The sequence below is a fragment of the Melanotaenia boesemani genome, chromosome 1 (assembly GCF_017639745.1).
Source record: "Melanotaenia boesemani isolate fMelBoe1 chromosome 1, fMelBoe1.pri, whole genome shotgun sequence".
In the NCBI taxonomy this organism is placed as follows: domain Eukaryota; kingdom Metazoa; phylum Chordata; class Actinopteri; order Atheriniformes; family Melanotaeniidae; genus Melanotaenia; species Melanotaenia boesemani.
This window is the reverse complement of record NC_055682.1, coordinates 41,787,876-41,811,305: the sequence shown is the minus strand read 5'-3', so window position 1 is coordinate 41,811,305 and position 23,430 is coordinate 41,787,876. Positions and strand designations below refer to the sequence as shown.

Here is a 23,430-nt window from a genome sequence, read left to right as displayed (position 1 = left end):
AATTCTAAGATTCCTCACAGAGGAAATAAAGGCCAATGCCATCCACAGTAATCATATGGCTTAAAAGCGAATATCTGATATGTTAGGACCAAAAGCAAGTATTTTAGTTTTGGGTTGGGTTCAAAAAGAGAAAATCACAGGTTATCTAGATTTATATGTCTTTGCAGCTTCAGTGACTGATTGGTTTCATCAGGTTGCATATGTAAAAGGAAGCTGAGCGTGAAGGGCATAAAATATATATGTCATATTTCCTGACATCACCCAGAGGAAGCATGTACCATTCAATTTAATTCCATCCACGTTTTTTTATACACCATTTTAAAACAAAGTCATCGCCAGACACTTTTACAGACAGTCCTATTCATTTTGGTCCAATTAAAACCTGATTTAAAAAATCTATTATATGATTTATAATTACTGTGTTCATGAAAACCAGTTTATAAAAGTAATAACCTAGCTAACGAAACCAATGGATTGGATCAATCTTTTTTGATTTCAGTCCTCCATCTTGAGTTGCAGGAGGAGACAATGGAGAGGAAAACCTCCATCGAAACCAAAACCAGGAAAAAAAAAAAAAAAAATTTCCATCAGAACAAGAACCAGGAAGGACGGCCAGCTGCCTGGACTAGTTGTGGGTGGAGCGGACAGGAAAGAGGGGTCAACAAGCACCATAACTCTAAGCCAGGGTTTTAATCTTAAAATCCTAAAGGTAGAGAGGGTGCCTGCCTCCCAGACCCAAACTGGGAGCTGGTTCCACAGAAAAGGGTCTGATACCTGAAGGTTCTGCCTCTCATTCTACTTTTAGAACCTCTAGAAACCACAAGTGAAAACTCTGGAACTCAGAGACCCCATAGAGCTTGGTCCCCAAGAACTTTATATGTCCGGTGAATCATTTTAAATTCTATTCTGGATTTCACAGGGAGCTGAAGTAGAGAAACTTAAACCAGAGAAATAAAATCTTGACTGCTAATTCTCATCACAACTCTAACTGCAGTACTTTGGATCAACTGGAGACTTTTCCGAACCTTTCTGGGACAGAGCAATAATCAGGAATTGCAGTAGTCCAATCTGAAAATAACAAATTCAATAACGAATCCATACTCTGAGACAGAATGTTCCTCATTTCTTATAAGTATTTTATAAGTATTTCTTATGGGAGTACTAACTTTTGCAGGCGTACCCTGAGACTTCCATAACAGAATATTAGTATCTGAACATATCTCAATTAAACTTGATGAAATAAGCCAACATGTTCTAGTTATACTTTTTCAAATGACTAAATTACAACTGTTGAAATATGACCCACATTTCTAGAAAATTTGTTTTAGAACATTTCTAAAACAGAAAAAAAAAACAATGTTGAGTTAAACCTTAAACAGGATTCACAGTAATGATTTTCAGTCTTTACTGACTGAATGAATGTTTAATGTTGAATCGTTTGTTTTTCAGACAGGCCAGAGAGATCGTCCTTAAGTATGAGGGCCGACTGACGAGAACACGAGGCTATCAGACTGCTGGAGCTGATGTACGTACAGACCAAAACTTCATCCTCATGATGTCCCAAGTTAGAGTTTTGTAGGGAATGCAATTCAGTTTTTAGTCTACTATGACGATGATATAATAAAGTACTATTTGCATTGCATATGATGTTTTCTCAGGATAATTTGTTGAACTGAGACAATAACATGACCAGCAAATTACCAGCATGACAAATACACATTTAATTCGTGTTGCTGGGTCTGAATTTGTTTGGTCATCTTTGAAAAATCATAGAGGACTTCATGGTTATTCCTGATTAAGACATGAACATAATGTGACATAAACAAAGAAAGTACACTCCTGAGCTACAAATATTCACATTTCATGTTGATAGATTGTATAAGATTCACATGGTAATTCGTGGATTGGAGTTGATTTGTTTAAATGAATTTTCACAAAATGAATCTTTATAGGTTAGCTCTTCATATTTGCATCTAAAAAAGAGTGACAGTCCATTCAGTCTGCCTTTGTGTTTCTTCTGCATTTACCTCAGTTTAACCCCTCCTGGCTTCTGATTGGCTAGCACTGTTGGGGGGGAAGGGAAAACAGGAAATGCAGAGCTGTTTTGGAGGTGGTGTGTGGAGAAAAGTGCTGCTCAAAAAGTAATCCGTCTCCATCCTGTTGTTTATTCCTCTGAAGGTTGAACTCACCACTATATAATAAACCCTCACGTTATAATTGTAACCAGGATGTCAGCAGAGCTTTAAAATGCAAAAAGAAAAAACACAAGAGCACGAGAAACAAAGAGTCGGGATTTTATTGAAAACTGAGTTTAAACTTAAAGAGGCTGTTCATCAGCTAATCAAAAGTTTCGGACCATAAAAACCCCAAAGCAGAATTAAAATGGTCTAAAAAGGACTCAGTAGTGAGCAGCTCCACCGTTCGTGTTAATCACTCCAAAAACTTGTGTCGGCATGCTCCATGTGAGTGTTTTCAGGCGGCTAATGTTGCTCCATGGGGTGAAGATGACATCGTGATGGGCATCAACTGTCTTGAAAACCTTCCTTGGCATTCATCACCAAAAGTTCTCAATGGGATTTAAATCTGGGGAACATGCAGGATGGTTCAAAGAGTGGAGTTACTCTGCTGGAAGAAGTCCTCAGTGCGCTGGGGTGCGTTGTCCTGTTGAAACACCCTGGATATCCTGAAACAACCTGAAGCTCCGCTGTTCCACTGAAGAAGCGTCCAGATTATAATCCAACCTCCTGCATCATCTCCAGTGGTCCATCTCCGGTCTTAAGATTTAGCTAAGGAGTGTATTCTGGTTATATTTACATATTTAGTCCACAACCATTAAAGAGTTACTTCTGGTTGTTTTAAAGAAATGTGAAATCTAAAACTACATAAGTGGCTGCACAGTTCTGATAAACTCAGTTTATTCTGACGATGTGCTGACAGAAGCTTCTCTGCTGTTTCATTGCGCTGCAGCAGCTTTATGATCAGAGCCAGATTAATAAAACATGTTGAATTTCAGGACAACACACACGTGTAACCTCCTGTACTGGTGTAACACACACAAATGCAAAGAAGATAAATATTCAGCGAGACATCAGTGCTGCAATAACACAGCAGAGCTGAGTGGATTTACTGCTCAGCTTAATTAAAATGCCCAGGCTGCTTCGCTCCATTTCAATGAATGGACTTTTAATGAGCAGTCAGATGATGAGTTATTAATGACCTTTTAGGTCCCAGTTAATTAACAATCTGAATCAGTGGTTCAGCTGTGACCTCATGCTGATTTATGATGATGGGTTCAGTTACAACTGGACCACAGACGGGAAAAACAAAAACACTGAATAACATGTTGAAAGACTCAGATTGGACGTCAGTCCTCCACAAGTAGACATTTTGTAAGATTACAACAAAAATATTGACATTTTTGTCTAAAAATTTAAGTTTATCATCAAATAAATATTCGGACCAGTTTATTTTTCTACTGGAGTACCTTATTCATTTTCTATGCAGCTTAGTCCAATTCAGGGTCGTGGGGGGCTGGAGCCTATCCCAGCAATTAGCAGGCAAAAGGAAGGATACACCTGGACAGGTTGCCAGTCCAACACAGAGATTCATGCTCACACTCTGCTCACACACACTTTAGAGCAGGGGCCTCCAACTTCGGTCCTCGTGAGCTACTGTCCTGCAGGTTGTAGATGTCTCCTACTTCAACACACCTCTGCACAACCCTGTTAATGACCCAGTGATTTGAGTCAGGTGTGTTGCATCAGGGTAGAATCCAAAACCTGCAGGACGGTAGCTCACAAGGACAGGAGTTGGAGATCCCTGATTTAGAGTGATCTACGAACCTAACATGCACGTCTGTGGATGGTGGGAGGAAGCTGGAGAACCCGGAGAGAACCCATGCATACATGGGGAGAATATGTAGATTCCACATGGAAAGGCGGCTGTTCAAACCTCCCTTCCAGCCCCAGTCTCACTTTGAGACCCAGTGGGGGTTGAAAAATAATGTAAAAAAAAAAAAAGCAAACAAACAAAACGAACAAAGAAAAAAAAAAACCCAGGCCATAGTTTTCAACCTAATGACAAGAAAAGTATAAAAACTTTGTACTTGTACTTGTAGTGTAATTATTTTGGGGAAATTCAATGCCATTATTCAATGAAAAAAACTGAAATATAACAAAAAAAAAACCTGCATTTGTTAATATGTCTACATTAACAAACATTAGTGAGCCCATACAATTCTAATTTATTTATAATAATGAATAATGATGAACCATTGTGGAGACAAATTGTCACTAAAACAGATCGACAAAATACACAAGAGAAAATGAAAAAGAACGGTCAAATACAGACGAGATTAAATAAATAAATTACAAGTTGAAAGGGGTCAGGTTGCTACCGGACAAAAAAACAACAAAGTTTGGTAAAAATAACAAAAAGTCAAGTATTTTGGCAAAAAGAGCTCAAGCTGGACCCTGACTCTTGTGATGTGTTTGGTACCTGCAGATAATCGAAATATAACGAGTGCTGGCCGGTCACAGATGAGAAAATTGTTTGTTTCTTTAAACATAGATATTAAATAACCGTGTCATATTTTGGATTTTTAAATAACAGTATTTCCAAGTATCAGATGCTAGTTTCCTTTCTTGTAGGTGGATTTGTGATTATTTTTTTTATTTATTTATTTTTTTTTTCTTTTCTTTTAACCTGTCTTGTCCAGCATCGTTGCAAACAGAATGATTGTCTGGCTGCTGTCTGATGCTGGGCAATTTTACTCTATCAAGCAGGGATTTATACTACATGTATAAAGTCCCTCTTGATGACATGAAAAACTTTATTAAATCAGACTCTTAATGCTGGACTCGACCGGAGGGGACAGAGAGAGAGAGAGAGAGAGACAAGAAAGTAGAGAGAAGAGGGAGGGGAGAGAGAGGGACAGAAAGGGTGTGGGGAGTGCGGGTGGGGACTTGAAACATCATACAGAAGACCATGTAATCCATACTATTTACAACATATATAGCTAAGATCATCCTAGCCAGTAGGTCATTACACAGCTAGTTGGTAATAGTAACAATAATAATAATAAGAGTAAGAGTAATAATAATAATAAGAACAGAAATAATAAAAAAAAAAAAAAAGGAAAAAAAAATATGATAATAGATATAAGTGAAACTGCTGTATTCAAGAACACGCGCAGAGAAACCTGTGTGGATGTGTTGGAGAACTCGGCCACACGGCGACGCAAAGACTGTGTGGAGACGTTCAGGAAGGAGTGACCATGCAGAGTGATCATGCAGATGCCACCTCACTTGAACAGAGGCCAGAGTCAGGCCAGCGGTCCCGAGACCCAGGCCACCAGCCCCCCCGCAGGCAACAGATCCCGACCGGTCCACAGAGACGACCACTCGCCCGCCCAGGAAGGCAGCAGCAGGAGACCCCAGCAGGAGCCGCCCCGCGGACACAGGGCACCGGCCCCGGCGGGCCGAGGCCAGCAGTCCCCGACCCCCCCGGGCACCGGCCGCCCAGGACAGACGGGGCAGAGGGCCCCGGCCCAGGAGCGCAGGGACCCCCCCCCCCCACACAGGCCGAGGGCCAGCACGCCACCCGGGGGGACCCGGCCCGCCCAGACGGCCACCACCAGAGGCCAGCCCCACACCCCAGCGCCCAGCCGCACACCCCGAGAACCAGTCCTGCCCCCCCCCAGACCAACACACACACACACAAACACACACACTCTCCTTCCACTCCTCCATTCATCCTCCCACGCATACACCATTCAACCCTCACATACTCTGTTCTCCCACACACACACACCATCCTTGCACCATCCATCCTTCCACACACACACCATCCTTCCTCCCACACACTCACCATCCTTCCACCATACACTCTCCCACACCTACCCCATCCTCCCACACACACATCATCCCTCCACCACTCATCCTCCCACACATACACCATCCTCCCTCTCATACACCATTCATCTACCTTCACACCTCCCACACACACACACACACACCATCCTTCCACTACCCATCCTCCCACACATACATCATTCTCCTACACATACACCGTCCTCCCTCTCCTACACCAAACATCCACCTTCACGTACCCCATCCTCCCACACACACACACCACCCCTCCATCACCCACTCTCCCAAACATACACCACTCCCCCACACACACACCATCCTCCCTCCCATACACCATCCATCCTCCCACACACACACCATCCTTCCACCATCCATCCTCCCACACACTCCCCCATCCCTGCACCATACATTCTCCCACACATACCCCATCCTCCCACACATACATCATCCCTCCACCATTCATCCTCCCACACCCACACCACCCCCCCTCCCACACACCACGCATCCACCTCCACACACCCCACCCTCCCACACACCATCCCTCCACCACCCATCCCCCCACACCCACACCACTCTCCCACCCACACACCACCCCCCCCCCAACACACACACACACAAACACCATCCCCCCACCACCATCCTCCCGCCACCCCACGCCGCGGGGGGACAGCCCCAGCCAGGAGGCGAGGAGACATGAGCCAGGCCCCCACCCCTCCACCCCGCCCCCGCCCCCCACTCCCCACCCCCAAAACAGCACCTTCCCCCCAGGGCCAGCAGCCAAAACCCCCCGGGACAGCCCGCCTACGCCCCGGGCCAACGCGACAGGCCACCCGGCCCGCCCCGCCCCCGGGCCATCCGTGGAGACAGGGGCGCTTGAAGACCCCATCCCCCCTCCCTCCCTCACTAGTGATGGAATATATTATGTGCTGTTTGCAATTAAAAAAAGAGGGTTAAAACTGGGGGGCAGTAACTGCATTGAGGAGGGGGCGGGGCCACCTGAGCAGTCCCACCCACCTGACCTCGCATGTTCCACCCCCCAAAACGTGTTTGTATGTTGCAAATGTTATTTGTGCTCAGTGACTAAGTGGAATTAAAAGCTGGGAGGCAGTAGGCCTCCCCCCTGGAAGACGACCCGCCAGTGGCCTAGGGCGCCCCCGTCCCCCGCCGGCCCCGAAGGGCGTCACAGGCCTGGAGCAGGCACCCCAACCCAGGCACGCCACGAACCCCCCCAGGGGCCAGCCACCAGCCCAAGGGGCCACTTTGCTCTTTCTGAGTGGGAGGGGGGCGAGGCAAAGGAAGGGAACCCCAGGCCCACGCCCCCAACACCCGGCCAGGGCGCCCCCCAGAGGACACGTCCTAACCCCCTGCAAACGCACACATACTCTTTTTTTTTTTTTTTTTTTTTTTTCCCCCCCAGCCACTCACACACCCTCTCACACACCTCTATACACCAACACCTCAATACGTGCACATACCTCCACACACACACTTCACGCACATACCTATAAACACACACACCGGTGCCCACACACACACACACTCTCATACCCCTCCATACACATACACCACTACATACGCACTCACATACATACCTGCATATACACACAAGCACCTCCATACATACTCACGCCTCCACCCACTCCTTCACTCCTCCACACACACCTCGACCTCCACGTGCACACACTCATCTATACACACCTTCACACACACCCACACACACCTCCCACATAGACCTCCACACACACACCCGCACACCACTCACACACACATACACGCACACACCTAGACCTTCATACACACCCACACACACATACAGCACACACATCCCTCTACACCCACCCACACACCAGCATACCTACAGACACACACACACACACACCCACCTATTTACAAACACACCCCCACCCAGGTTCCGGGGCTGCGACCAAGCACCAGGGCACGGACCAACCCCCGGCACGGCACATCCGGACGGGCCCAGCCCCCCCCAGCAGCGGCAGACCCCCCACCCCCAGGAGCGGGGGGAGACCCGACACCCCAGAGCCCGGGGCCCCCACCCGGCCCACCCCGGGCCCGACCGGCCACCCGGCCAGGGGCCGACGGACACCGACCCAGGCACCCCGGCAGCCACCCCCCACCGCCACGAGGCAGCCCCACCCCGGGGCCCACCCAATGCCGCCCGCCCAGACCGGAACCCCCAGCCGACCCAGCAGCGGAGCGGCCGAGATCCCCACCCAGGAGACAACCGGAGACCCGAAGCCACCAGGGACCCCCCACCCATATCCACCCCCATCCCAGCGAAGCCGCAATCCTCCACCTACATTAGGTGATGTAGCCAGTCACAGGGGACCAGAGGGAATGAAAGTCATCTGATTGGTTCCTGGAGGAGGCAGACATTGTCTCAATGCTGATGTGATCTAACAGGAGATTTCTAAACTGCTGGATAGACAAATTATTCTTATCTTTCCAGTTCACAAGAATAGTTTTCTTTGCGATGCATAAGACTGCGAGGACCAAGTTTATGGAGTGTATTCCTATGTTAGTGTCACCCAGATCGCCCAGTAGGCAAAGTGTGGGGTTTGCAGAAAAACTGGTTTTAAACCATTTTGAGAGATCTTCACACACCTTAATCCAGAACCTTTGGACAGGTGTGCAGGACCACAGCGCATGGATGTAGCTATCAGAAGTGTTCTCAGAGCAGTGTGGGCAGATATCTGATGGTGAAAGGCCCATCCTGAACATCCTGTGTCCTGTATAATGAGTTCTATGGAGAATTTTGAATTGTATTAGTTGTATATTTGAATTCTGAGTCATTTTAAACGTGTTTAAACATATTTGTGACCATCTTTTCTGATCAAAGTTATTAGATAAATCATCTTCCCATTTTGAAGTTGGGAGAGATATCCTGTCTTCTAGCTTTGCAAATAATCTATATATTTTTGTATTAAGATTCAAGAATTCTGCTATTCTGACAGGAAGCTGCAAGTCTAACTGTACAGGGGTATACTTCTTACATATAATTGATTTTAGTTGGTGGTACTCTAAAAATTTATTACTGATGATTCCATACTGTGAGATTATTGTGCTGAAAGATACCAAGTTTCCATTTTCTATTATCTGTCCTAACTGTTGTATTCCTTTAGTCTTCCATTGAGTGAAGTTTATCATCTTTTTGTTCTGCAGGATGTCAGGGTTGTTCCAGATGGGTGTAAGTCTACATGGAAAGAGGGAAGATCTGGTTATCTTACAGAATTCCCACCAAGCCATTAAGGAAAAACGGATGTTAAGGCTTTTAAAGCACTTATATGGTTTAATGGTTGAGCTGATGAACGGCAGGTCAGAGATGACTAAGTCCTCACACAAAGCCTGCTCCACATCTAGCCACGGCTCATCCTGATAACTGGGTTTGAGCCACTTTGAGATGTACTGCAGTCTGTTAGCTATAAAGTAGTGATTAAAGTTTGGTAGATCCAGTCCTCCTCTATCTTTAGTCTGCTGTAAGGTTTTAAGACTGATACGTGACGGCTTGTTTTTCCAAAGAAACTTGGATATGAAAGAGTCCAGAGATTTAAACCAACTGGTGGAGGGTTTAGTGGGTATCATTGAAAATAAATAATTAACTTTAGGTAGAATCATCATCTTAATGGTGGCAACTCTCCCCATTAGTGAGATGGGTAAGCGCCTCCACCGTAAGAGATCATCTTCTATTGTTTTTAGTAGCTGAACATAGTTTAATTTTGTTAAATCTGATAATCTGGGGGAAATATTTATACCTAAATATCTAATGTTTCCTGTCTGTATTTTGATATTAGGGATGTTTTGTAGGTCACAGTTGATGGACATGGCTGTAGTCTTAGACCAGTTAATAGAATAATCAGATATTGATGAGAACTTATTAATAACTGTGATTGTCTCAGAGAGTGATGTTTGTGAGTTCTGAAGGAAGAGTAATACATCATCTGCATAAAGACTTATTTTATGTTCTATATTTTTGCCCTGGATTCTTTTAATTTCTATATTTTTTCTAATAGCAGCCGCTAACGGCTCTATGAATATGGCAAAAAGTGAGGGGGAGAGTGGACAGCCCTGTCTGGTGCCTCTCTGTAAGCGGAAGCTTGGAGAAGTTTGATCGTTGGTTTTCACACATGCATTTGGGTTATTATATAATATTTTAATCCTCTCTATGAAAGCAGATCCAAACCCAAATTTGTCTAGTGTTGCAAATAGAAACTTCCAATTTACCCTGTCGAAGGCTTTTTCTGCATCTAGAGAGATGATTGTGGATTCTAGATTATGTAGAGTAATCTATGAGGTTAATTAGTCTACGCGTGTTAGTAGATGAATGTCGGCCTTTTATAAAACCTGTCTGGTCCGGATGTATTATAAGAGGGGTTATTTTTTCTATCCTTCTGGCAAGAGCTTTACTAATTATTTTCAGGTCTACATTTATTAAAGATATGGGACGGTAACTGGATGGAAGTGTGGGGTCTTTGCCTGGTTTTAGCAATAGTGTTATATTAGCTAAGTTCATATTTTGCGGTATTTTTTGTTTTTCCTGTATTTCTAACAACACAACATATTATAAAATGTAGGAGCTAGCGTTGTCCAGAATTCCTTGTAAAATTCTGCTGAGTAACCATCTGGACCCGGGGCTTTATTGTTGGGCATATGTTGGAGAGCTTCGTGGAGTTCATCTACAGTAATAGGTGCATCTAAATTTATTTTATTTTCATTTTTTAGTTTTGGTAGATTAATGTTGTTTAAAAATTGTTCAATATGTTCATCTGTTGGATTAATCTGTGATTCATATAATGTTTTATAGAAGCTTCTAAACGTGTCATTTATCTTGTCTGGGTCATGGCTGATGTTTCCGTCTTGATCTTTAACAGAGGAGATTGTTGTTTTCTCCTTGTTTGTTTTTAGTTGATTTGCTAAAAACTTTCCAGATTTGTTACTATGTTCAAAGTTCTCCAAGCGAAGTCTTTGCACTAAAAACTGTGTTTTTTTATCTATAATTTCTTTAAGCTGCAATTTAGTTTTCCTTATATTATTCATTGTGTGCTCTTCAGGGGAAATGCTGTAAGCCTCCTCCAATGATTTAATCCTGAGTTCTAATTCTAAAACTCTTGCTGTTTCCTTCTTCTTCTTATGTGAGGAGAAGGAAATTATTTTCCCTCGCATTACTGCTTTTCCTGCTTCCCAAAGGAGACACGCTGAAGTTTCAGGCATGTCATTTTTTTCTATATAAATTGACCATTCTTTTTTAAAATAATCAATAAACTCAGGATCTTTCAATAAAGAGGTGTTAAATCTCCAGCTTTTACCAATCGGTTTATTATTTTTGATTCTCAGACTGAATGAAACTGGTGCGTGATCGCTGATGCTGATTGGATGTATCTGAGTCTCTGAAATGTCGCCCATTAGTGAGTTACTATTTAAAATATAATCTATTCTAGAGAAGGAGTGGTGAACTGAAGAGAAGAAGGTGTATTCTCTTAGTTTAAGATGGTGAGAGCGCCAAGCATCGCAAAGACCAAAATCCTTCATGTACTGTTTGATAGTTTCTGACGACTGCCAGACTCGATGACTACCTGATGTGCTGCAGCGATCTTGTTCAGTCAAGACTACATTAAAATCACCAGCTAGCACTATTCTGTTATCTGAATAATTCTGGAGTGTAGCAAACAGGGAGTGGAAAAAGGAGGGATCATCTGCATTGGGGCCGTACACATTGGTAATACATAATTTGATATTACAAAGAGATAATAAAGTTATCAGAAATCTGCCTTCCGGATCCACTACTGTGCTATCTATGTCAAAATTTAGTCTCTTATTAATAAGAGTAGCTACTCCTCTCTGCCTAGAATTATAACAGGCTGAGTAAACATGAGGAAACTGAGCTGTTTTAAGAAGATCTATGGTTGAGTTTGTTAGATGAGTCTCTTGTAGTAAGACAATGTCAGCCTGCAGCTCCTGTAATTTATTAAAGATCTTCAACCTCTTCTCCCTGGAACCGGCTCCATGTACATTCCAACAGACGATTTTTAACATGGTTATTGTGAACGGTTTAATGCTTCATGCGTGTTACTGACGCGTGTGTCTTTGTGCGCCCCTCTTGCGTGTTCGCGCGTGTTTGCATGCAGCCTGATTGCGCGCGTTTGTCCGTATGTTAAATGTCCGTATATGTAGTCTACCTTAATGCGTGTTCTCTCATACATAAAACGCGAGTGTTTATATGTATCATGTATGGTGCGGCTGTGCGTCCTGACGGTGTTCGACCGGCTACGTGCGCTGCTGATATTACGAGCTAGATTACAATTAACAGTGAAGACGTGAAATAGAAAGATAGTGAAAAGTGAAAAGTGAGAAGAGTGGTAAAACAGAAAAAAATACATCGATCTAGGTGTAGAGGCTGTGGTGAGACGAGCAGTGTGTTCTACTGTCAGTGATCTATAATGGCGAGTTAAGAGTGATCATTTGGAGAGATTGACTTACAGCACCTGGGATCAGAAGAGCCATGGAGTGATGTCCGGGTCGCGGTACAGTTGTCCATTAATAAACAGTTTATCCACCGCGATGACAGCGCGAGCGCCATCGGCGATCTTTTTCCTCCTGATGGGAAACAGGACTCTCCGTCGGTCCAGAATCTCTCTCGGATATCGGTCGTTTACTCCGAAGTTGGTCCCCTTCAGTTCGCGGCCCTGGTTCTTCACCTGCTCCTTCTGTTTGAAGCTGACGAACTTCGCTACTATGGGTCTTGGTCTGCTGGACCCGGGTTTCCTCCCGCCGAGCCGATGGACTCTGTGAAAGGAGATGTTTTTCACCGTTTCTTCCGGGAGCTTCAGGTGGGTTTTGATGAAGTTTTTCACCGTGGTCTCGGGGTCCTCCTCCGTCTGCTCTGGAATCCCTGCAAACACCAGGTTCTCTCTCATGCTCCGCGCCTGCAGATCGATCACCGTTTCCTTAATCTTCTTATTTTCATCTGAGAGACGGGTCAAGCCCTCGGTGAGGGATTTTACCGTCTCTCTGAGACCAGCATTTTCTGCAGCCAGACTTTCCACCTGCTTCTGGCTGAATTCTAATGATTCACGTAGCGCCTGGAACTCTTTGTGGAGAATTTCTACCAGACTCAAACGGGCATCAAAACTACTGAGTTTCTTATCTATGGAGATCAGAACATCTGTTGAGTCGTTCCCCGTTGGTGAAATAGCTCCAGGTGAATCCTCATTTCGCTGTCTCTTGGACTTGGATGAGGTGGAGGGGGTGGAGGTGTTGTTTGGTTTCCCCATGACGATTCTGTCGTAACAACGATCTATAAAATCTGTCAGGCTGGCCAAATCCTCCCCGCTGTGCTCCAGAGTGTACCTTTTAAAGACACTATAGTCCTACTTTAAAGAATATTTTGATTAAGTTGGCAAAAAATACAATCGAATGAAAGTAGAAATGTTTGGGCGCGCCTAGTTTGAATCTGCCGTCTCCCCCGGAACTACGTCACCTACAGCATTAGCGTCACTTACCTGCCACCAGTGACACCTACCTACCTCTTTGTGATTTTTGTGATTAAAGAACAAAGAATACAGTTAAAACCAGGGACTTGGGTTGTTTTGTTTTTCCAAAGCAATCTGGTTAAAAAAAATGTCACCGTAAGCAGCAACATTTCAGAGCGATAATATGATTTACTGCATTAAGATGCAAGTTAATTGAAGTATGTTCAGTTCAGCTGATAATGAACCACCTCCAAAGATCAGTACTGTGTTATAAGCACATCACAGTTAAGGGCTCAGATCCTTATGCCTAAATTTGCTTAGTACATCTAAATATGATTATACTGCCTACATGATGCTAATAATTAGACGCTACAATGTCCTTTTATTTAGCTGCATTTCCTGCTTGTGGTTTCCAAGCATGTTTTAATCTCTTATCTTAAAAGTTTTATCTTAAAAACTGGAGTGTCGTACTGACTTAAGGGAAATGTAATAAGAAATGCCTGTACTGTTAAATTAAGAGCAAGATATCTGCCCTCTTTCATCCCAGTTACCTGTTTCTTCATATCTCTCTCATATTTTTCTTCCTTCGATGTGATTGGGCTCAGTAAACCCTGATCTCTGTTCCACTGTTTTTCTTCTTCTTTATGTTTTTTGGTGGTGCATTACTGCCACCAAGTGGTCTGGAGTGTTGACCAGAATGTTTCCAACAGCATGAGCTGTCAAAACATTAGTTTGTCTGCTTCATTTTCCTGATTCCATGCGAAAAAATTACAACCAATTTAATTTGAGTCCTTTGGCCTCTTGGCCTAGGGTAAGCCTTTCCGCAAGGGATGGTCCTAGAGGTGGCAGTTTAAAGTATGTTATAGAGAGGCTGTCCCAGGAGTGTGGGTCTTGCATCTCTGCCACATTCCTTCCCTGGGTTATGGCCCTCCAAGGTCAGAAGTCAAGAGGTCACCTCTTAAATTCTTGCACCAGTCTTTTGAGCCCTCGTTCGTCCCCATGACCTGTTACAGTTACAGAACAGATTTTGCCTGATTCAGGGTGCCTCTCTGCTCCATGTGAGGTGTTTTCAAGGATGATTGAGACGCTCTATGCTCACACCAATGTCAATAAATCACAATAAGGCGTGGTCCACATTTAAATCTGTTGAGTCCCAAGGCGGTCTAGGGTCAGCCATTCCGCCAGGGGTGGTCTTGGTGGTGGCAGTTCTGAGTATGTAATAGAGGGGTGCGTCGCATCTCTGCCACATTCCTTCTCCGAGATACAGCCCTCCAAAGAAACAGGGTTGCTGAGCTTTGTCACCCTCTAGGGCAGTGGGGAAAATGATCTATGGCTCTAGTTTTGACAGTTCTTCAATTGGCGCACTCCACCCTTTCTGTAGATATCTGTGTCATCCACCAACAACCAATAAAAGACCACTTGCTACTTTATGCCAAAAACTGCACGACAGGGCCTGGAGACTGGGAAGCCTGATTGGACCTTAGACCAGTGTTGTTTTCTTCAATGATGACGATGGCAAATTTATTTAACTGAAGAGCCTTTTTTTCATGATAATAACAAGTCGGTGACGAGCTAAAAATGGCTCTCTGATGACTAAAACATGATGAGACGTTTTGAGATTTTGTCCACAAGACAAGACTAGACAAGGGCTGATTGTCCGACATTAAAAATGCATGACATTTCTGCCTATTGTGAGCTCAATCTGTTGGTCAGCAGTGCTGCTGCACCTTGGCCACGTCCACCACCAGATGCTCAGCACACACAGACAATCAGTTTATTCATTCATAGATGAATTATGGCGGCAGCGTCAACGAAAGGGTTTGGTGGAAGCGAGGAAACAATATATGGACATATTTTAACTATAATCCATCATAATTTCTCTGGCAGACCAGGTCAAGTTGAGCAAAAGGGTGTTCCTCATCCTTTGCTCCTTTTGACTATTTTGGTCATGTGTGTGTTCAGGGTGGAGTTTTACACTTCAGAAGATTCTCAGAAATAAAGCCACAGTTACCAAAGTCAGGATGTTGTTGCTCTTTGCTTTTTAGGAGAAACTGATTCCACAGTTAGAACTTTATCTGTGTAAAGCATCACCCTAAGTAGATCAGAAAGTATTTGCTGTTGGTTGGAAACCTTCTAAGTCTAAAAACATTCCTTTTAATTTAGTAATTAATGATGAAAATAACCAAACAACAAGTTCACAATGTGTTGTTATATGTTGAACTTATAGATGATGAAGTAGGGGCATCAATTCATAAAAAAGGTGAAATATAGAAATAAAAGGTTTCTGCCCAACAGCAGTTAAGTAACAAGGCAGCATTGCTTCCCTGTTGATGGTAAAGTCTCGGCTAAAGCTGTCGGTCTGGTAAAGGATCTGGTTATTATGTAAAAGCAATAAGGTTAACTTGTTTTATGAATTACTTGTTATAACCTGTCAACCTTCATTCCAGTTTTTAATAAGTATTATTGACCTAAATGAATTTGTATAAAGACTAATACCTTTTTTTATTTATTTGACTATAACTAGACTAAAATCTTTTTGAGTTTTCGTCAAGTAAAACTGGACTAAAACTATCAAACTTAGAAATTACTAAAAGTGAGTAAAACTAATAAGCATTTTTATCCTGAAAACTAAAACTAAGACTAAAACTGAGATGCTTGCCAAAAACAACACTGCCTTGGACTCAAAATGGGCACCTAGATACCTGATTCTCACATATGTAGTAGAGCTACAGAGCTGTGAACATTCGGCCACAGCCCAATTCACTGAGTGGTGAAGGGCGATTTGGTGCCTCTCATTTTAGACTATGCCACTTCAAAGATGATTGAGACTCTCTCTATCTAGGGGTCCTCGTGATCAGATCTTGCTGGATGGGCAGAAAAGGACCTACAGACCTGGGGCCTCATTTATAAAGCTGGCGTAGGTACAAAAACCAGTGTACATTAAATATAGTCAACTATTGGGATTTATAAAAATCTTGGCGGGAGAATGTTCCTACCTCCATGCAAATTCTGACCATGGCATACGCACAAAATCTGGAAAAACGGGAAACTGCAACACCAACGGTCCAGAATAAAATCAAGCAAATGTTGAGGTGGAGAGTCTGCTGCCAACAGTAAAAGAAAATAAATGCGAAGGGTAAGCTTCGGTTATTTACTCTGAGACCCAGCAGAGTGGGACAGACTGGAGAGTCTAGTGATGCAACGCTTATGAAACACAAAAGAGGTTGATTTCCTTTATTTATTATTTATTCTTACACATTCCTTTTGTAATTGTTGTCCCAATTTCCATCAAGACAATCTCCATTTCCCACAGCTCCTTGTCCATCTGGTTAATAGCGGTGATAGTGGCCTTCTGCACCTGCAGGACTTCCTCGGAGGACACGGCTGCTGTGGTGCTGGGTGGAGTCTCTGGCCTCACCCTCTCCAATCACAGCTGTAGCACCGTCCACCCAGTTGGAACACCCAGGAACTATAAAGAAATATTTGTTAACACTAAAGAAACTGCTACCATCTCAGATGTATCTGTACATATTTATTTTATACATTTTTATTTTGAATAATAAAAATGTATAAAATTAATTTTACACTTTAAACAAAAGATTTTTGATTAGCATCTTGCTGAAGGCCCCAACATGAAGGTGTTAACGTTCACCCTTGTGCCTCTGGCGTCTCTTCCCTTCTGACACTGTGATGACAGCATCTCCACCTGCTGCCACTATTCTGTCTTTCTGACACCGGTAATGTCCACGCCGTGCCCACCAATTAAACATTTTTAAGTTTGTCAAGGTGGTCTATCAGGATCTCAGTCTCACATTCCGAAAATTCCACTTCTTCCCTCTTTTTCCCTCCCGATCCATCATGAAAATGATGTGACAAATATGTATCATAGGTTACCTGGCGTTCCCTCACATGCGCCTGCTTTAGAGTTGATTCTGATTTATAAATGGAAACAGGCGTAGGACATGCATGTGCATGCTTTTATAATTCTGAAAGTTGAATTGCGCAGCATTTCCTTTTTGCGTTGCAGATGCCACCGGTAGTTTGCTTTGCTACGCACAGTTTTATGCATGAGGTCCCTGATTTTGACCCAGCTGGCTGGTGGTGCTTGGGAACTGGTGGGACAAAAAAAAGTGGAGTGGAGATTGGTGGTCAGTTCTGGTCTTGGTGGTCTTAATTGGTGAGATAATTGGGCAGAAATAGGGCACCACATCCATTTTTCTGGAAAAAAAAAAAACTGAATCCAGGTATATGTAGGTAGAAATCTAGATTTCATGTCCATATTCCCATCTAAATGAATGTCAGCCTCCTGACCTCTGTCACTGATTTGAACCTCTGTTTCTCTCACTTTCGCCACCGTTTCTAACCTCACTTCTTCTCCTCTGCAGCTGCTTAAGAAGTTTTCCCGTCTGCTTTACAACACTGTTGTTCTTTTCATTCCCTGGGAAGTGAGGATCAAGAAGATTGAAAGTGAGTTTTTACATTTACATTTCACAAATAATCAAGTTTATACCACAAAGATCTTCTTAAAGTTTAGTGACATAAACATTTATTTTAGCTTTTCATTGTACTTTTATACATTTAAGCATTAACACGCTGATAATACATTCTTTGCTGTTAGGGATTTACAGAGCACAGAAAATAAAATGCAACCTAATTCCTAAAAAGTTGGGACCCTGTGTAAAATTAAGAGTGATGTTTACCATCTTTAGGAACCTCCCTTTTTGAACCGACTGTCAACATCTGGGAAGTGAAGAGACCAGTTGCTGGATTTTTAGGAGAGGAATATTGTCCCAGTCTGGATTGAGGCAGGGTTTTAGCTGCTTAACAATCCTGGATGATTGTTAATGGATTTTCCGTTTCATAATGCTCCAAATGTTTTTTATTGGTGAGAAGTCTGGACTGCAGGCAGAGGCCAGAGGCCTGCACTACGAAGTGGGATTAACAAACCTGGCATATCTCCCCATTACCTGGGTTGACTTACCCAGACAATCCTAATAAGTGGTACTATGAAGTTGGTTATCAACTCAGTAACTGAACCAAGAGTTCTCCAATTTTGGTCAGTGCGCACGCATATAAAAGGGATTGGCATTCCCAAATATAGTGAAACCCTGCAGAGCAGCTTACTTTCAAATCAGTCTTTATTTATATAGCACTTTCCTATACCAAGAGGTACCCAACGTGCCGCACAGGTAAAATAACTACATAAAAACATCAAAACAACAATAAATCAAACAAAAGAGAAAGGATAGTAAAAAGCCTAATAATCATACTCTCTGGAGTTAAAAGCCAAAGTAAGAAGACAAGTTTTTAAAAGAGATTTAAAATCATTCAAGGTTCTGGCAGACCTGACAGAAAGAGGGAGACCATTCCAGAGTTTTGGGGCTACTGAGGAAAAAGCTCTGTCTCCTCGAGTCATGAGTCTAGTCCTAGGGACTACTAGCCACATATGATCTTCTGACCTCACTGCTCTATGAGGACGGTGAAGCAGAAGCTCAGAAAAACAAGAAGGTGCCATTTAAACATTTAAAAGTCAAAAGTAAATTTTTAAAAGAAATTCTAAAAAAAATCTGACTACCCAGGGACTTACAGCACAAAATACCTCCCTCAAGAGTCTGGGAAGAATAGTGTCACCTGGAGAGTATGAAGGCCTGAGATGTTGAACTATTTCAGAAATCTGAGAGACAATCACAGGTTCAAAATGTTCTAAAATGACAGAAGCTACAGGTAAAACAGCAGGATTGGGTGCAAAATGAGGGTAGAAACCTGACAGCACTCACTTTATCAATAAAATATTTAAAAAACCTTTCACATATTAAAACAGAAGGAGTCAGAAGAGAGGACTCATACAGATTCAAAAGAGAGTTCAAAGAATTACAAAGAATTCAAGGCTTGCTAATATTTACAGACACAAAGTCAGAGGTAAACTGGGTCTGTCATTTTTTACAGCAGCCTGATATTCAATTAAAGCATTTTTTAACATCTCCAAACACACGTGAAACCTGTCCTTCTTCCATTTTCATTCGTCGAGTGATGCGTCTGCGCTCACGAGTGTGTTGGTTGAGCCACAGCTCTGTAGCTGATTTACAATGTTTAATCCTGACAGGGGCAAGAGCGTCTAAATATCCACACACACAGTTAAAATCCTCCAGGAGTTGTCAACATTTCCATGCTGCTGTAACTCCACAGAGGGAAGAGTAAGCGAAGCCATCTGTGCATTGATCAGGCGGCTTGAACGGACAGAGGCGCGCAAAACCAGACCCAGACTTTAAAAGATGAAACTCAAATAGAACAGGCAGATGATCAGAGATACCAGCATCACAAATCTACATCTTCATGCACACCAACGGTGAGAATGGATGTGTCCCTTTTTATCTGTTGGATCCTTTACTAACAGATGCAAGGTAAAAGAGCAGATCAAGCTCATGAAGTCTTTTGTTAGCGGCTTGGTCTCACAACACACATAAATGTTAAAATCTCCAACAATCAAAATCCAATCGTAATCCAACATAATTGCTGAGAGTAGGTTCGCAAAGTCCTGAAGAAAGTTATTAAATTTGGGCGGCTGGTAGATCACTACACAGCAGCGGGGATTCACATTTGATCTCCTGGCAGCTGCCGACACACAAAAAACAGATTCGAAACACGACAGCGACTCCTCCACCTTTACCTGTAGTTTGAGGGGCGCTGAAGAATCCAGTCAGGAGGAAGAAGTTCTGAGAAAGGGACTCACCGGCTTGAAGCTACGTCTCCATCAGAAACATAAAATTCAACTCTTGGGAAGTGAAAAAAAGAGTTTTGTTTGCTGGCCATCTAGCATTAATGAGAGAGGGCAGTCACCTCATCCGTGGTTGTCGACGAGGCCCGACCCAGCGAACTAAGACCGCTAAGCTTGAGCCACAGGGACCAGCGGAAAGGAGGAGCTGCCACCTACAGGTGAGCCTGGTCCACCGCTGCCCCTGGAAACACAGGCTGGAGCCAGTGTAAGGAACAGAAACGTCTCAGACATCAGAGACTGAAGATTTCCTTTAGAGCAGTGGTTCCCAACCTTTTTAACTTGGGGACCCCCTTCATGCATATACTAAAATGCCATAGACCTCTGCTCCACCCTGTGCTGAAACCATGCTGGTTTTAGGCTTTGCGATTGTGAGATTCTCACTATAAATAATGTATTCTGGTTGAGTCCTGTCCTTTGATGAAGCCCAAGTTGAATGAATAACATACAGCCTTTCTTTTTTCCTTAAAATAAGGACAATTTGTGGACATTAATCACAATGGTTTTCATGTTCAAAGCCTCAGGGACCCCTGTGCTCTTTGGGCCCTAGGTTGGGAACCACTGCTTTAGATGACCTCCAGAGAGCCTTGATTCTCACCCTGGTGTGAGTGTATTTTGTGTTGGAATATTAATTCATCACCGAATAGTGACATCACCGTCATGGCACGAGTAGTTGTGTGTTTATCAAATTCTTGGTTCTGCAGTGAAGCCATGTGTGACCATTATTATTAACCTCATTATTTCAGATGCAACCCTAGTGGACTTTATTAGTCAGATTATATCAACTTTTGTGTGGACAGCATCCCAACATGAAAAGTGAGATGCTTCCCCAATAACAAAACCTGGATTCCCAGTGAACTGCAAAAGCTGCTAAACATAAGAAAGAAGGGCTTCAAGGAGGTAGACAGGGAGTTATCAAAGACACACAAAAGCAACTCAAAACAAAGATTAAGAGGTGCAAGGAGGACTACAGGAAGAAAGTTAGTCAGCTCCAATAGAGCAACGTGAGGGATGTGTGGTCAGGAATAAAAGAGATCAACCTAATCTCCCTCCACATTAGAACATACTGAGACTTCCTTCACCTCCACCTCTAGCCTGTCTGTCTCCTGCAGTCAGGTGAAGAAACAAATGGAGAAACTGAACTGGAGCCAGGCTGCAGATCCAGATGGTGTCAGCCCCAGGGTTCTGAAAGCCTGCTCAGAACAACTGTGGTGGATTCTTAAACTTTTCACCACCAGCCTGAGTCAGAGAAAGAGTTTTTGTACTGTGGAAAACATCCAGTACCTAAAAAATCCCAACCATTTGAACTAAATGACTACAAAACAGTTGTCCTAACATCTGACACCATATAAGTCCTGCAGAGACTGTTATTGGTTCACTTCAGTAAACAAGTTTATAAACTTCAAATAAACAGTTTGCTTATCTTAATGTTCTTGGTTTGAAGTGTGATCATCTACCTGCTTCAGAGAGCCCACTCTACCACCCGTCAGGCAGCACTTCATGTTGGATCATGTCCTTTGAAGTCTCAAGTTTTTTTTAATACAATTCAGCTACTATATTATGTGAGAAGTTTCAGATGAAATTCCAGATGGATGCCTTCACAACCACCTGGACTTTTGACTAGCTAACAAACAGACCACAGTTTGTGAAACTGAAAGGTTGCATGTCTGAGATGGTGGTCAGCACACTGGAGCACCACAGGGGGCTGTACTCTCACCATTCCTCTTTCTAAAACTATGAGTCCTGTCATCTGCAGAAATACTGTGATGACTCTGCAGCTGTGGGGAGTATCAGTGATGGGCATGAGAGGACTTCAACTCCACTAAAAGACAGAAAGATAGTGGAGATCATTCCTGCCAGCAGCCATCACCCTTCGGAAGAAGCCACTAATGTTCTTCATCTTTTAATTATTAAAATAAATAAATTAAAAAAACTACAACATTGAATTTTCTCATTTCATTTAATCTGATATGTTGTTTATGATCTATTAGGTTGATGAGACTCTTTTTATTTACATTTGAAGCAGCACCCTTTTCTAAAACTAGGGTTGTTTAATGAATACATGTGAAGGTCAGCAGTGCAGTTTTCAATATATGGGTCAGATATTTGTTCTGTCTCTTTCAGGTCACTTTGGATCAGGCGTGGCCTCGTACTTTATCTTCCTCCGTTGGTTGTTTGGGATCAACATTGTCCTCACCATTATGACTGGAGCCTTCATTGTCCTACCAGAGGTCAGCACGGTGTAACAGTTTCTGTTGTCAACACACTTATTCTTTTACGTCACTGTGTTTAATTGTGATTCATGACATTGGTCATTTTTTTAAGTAGTGATCCCAGTTCATTGTTTTATTTCAAACTGATTTAATATGTTAAAATCCCATTCCATTTAGGATGGTGTGAATAATAAACTTTACACTCTCCGGCAGAGTGGAAATGGGACAAAAATGTCAGTCATGGCTTTTTTCGTTCAAGTGTAAACCACTCATATATGTTTTTATACATAGACCGCCAGTCAAAAGTTTTAGAACAACCCCAATATTTGTAGATTTTTATTGACATTTAAGCTGTTAAAGTACAATAGTGGTACAAAAGTAAGCAGTAAAGAGGTTGATGATGTCTTGAAAGGTGATTCCACCAATTACCCCAATGTCCTCAATTTCTTTGAATAATTATGACTCTGACTGTCTTTCAATAATGGTCTGGAAAAATAGGGGTGTTCTTAAAGAACTACAGAACCTTTGCCGATTTTCTCAGCGATAGGCCCCCTAAAACTGAGAAAATCACATTCGAAATGGCCGGTGCATGTATGTCTGTTAGCATGTGCCTGGGTGCATAAGGCAAAACTCGGCTGCAACGTCAGAGAATAGACTGACTACTGGAAAGTCTAAAATTTGATGCAACACCCAAGGATACTGGAATGACTGGAGCTCTAAAACATTAACAGGACACTGAGAGCCTTCGTTTACAACTTAATGGAACTGAGGAAGACAACTCCGGAGGCCAACTGAAAACCGATCACACAAGTCTCCAACAAGTTTGGTCTGTACCAAGGAGATAATCCATGCTGTTCTGCTGTTCTGCAGAACAAAACCTCCTCAGTGAGATCATTACTAAGTGTGGCTACAGATACTGATTCTGTACTGGTTCCACCACCTCCTCTACTTGGATGATATCAAGCTGTATGCCAGGACTGAGCAAGACATCATCTTACTGATTCCACCATCTAGGATATACTGGAAGGACATCCGATTGTCATTTAGACTGGTATAAGCACACCAGGTTGTTGTCAGCGATATTCATGAGC

At 43.0% G+C, this 23,430-nt stretch overlaps 1 protein-coding gene across 1 annotated transcript in view; it reads left to right on the top strand.

The window, feature by feature from the left end:
• LOC121640004 (transmembrane channel-like protein 3) overlaps positions 1 to 23,430 on the top strand; it is a 116,120-nt gene that overhangs the window by 5,764 nt on the left and 86,926 nt on the right. The window contains 3 exon segments of the mRNA XM_041985696.1: positions 1,450 to 1,525; positions 17,740 to 17,821; positions 22,251 to 22,357. Coding sequence (XP_041841630.1) covers positions 1,450 to 1,525; positions 17,740 to 17,821; positions 22,251 to 22,357 — 265 coding nt within the window.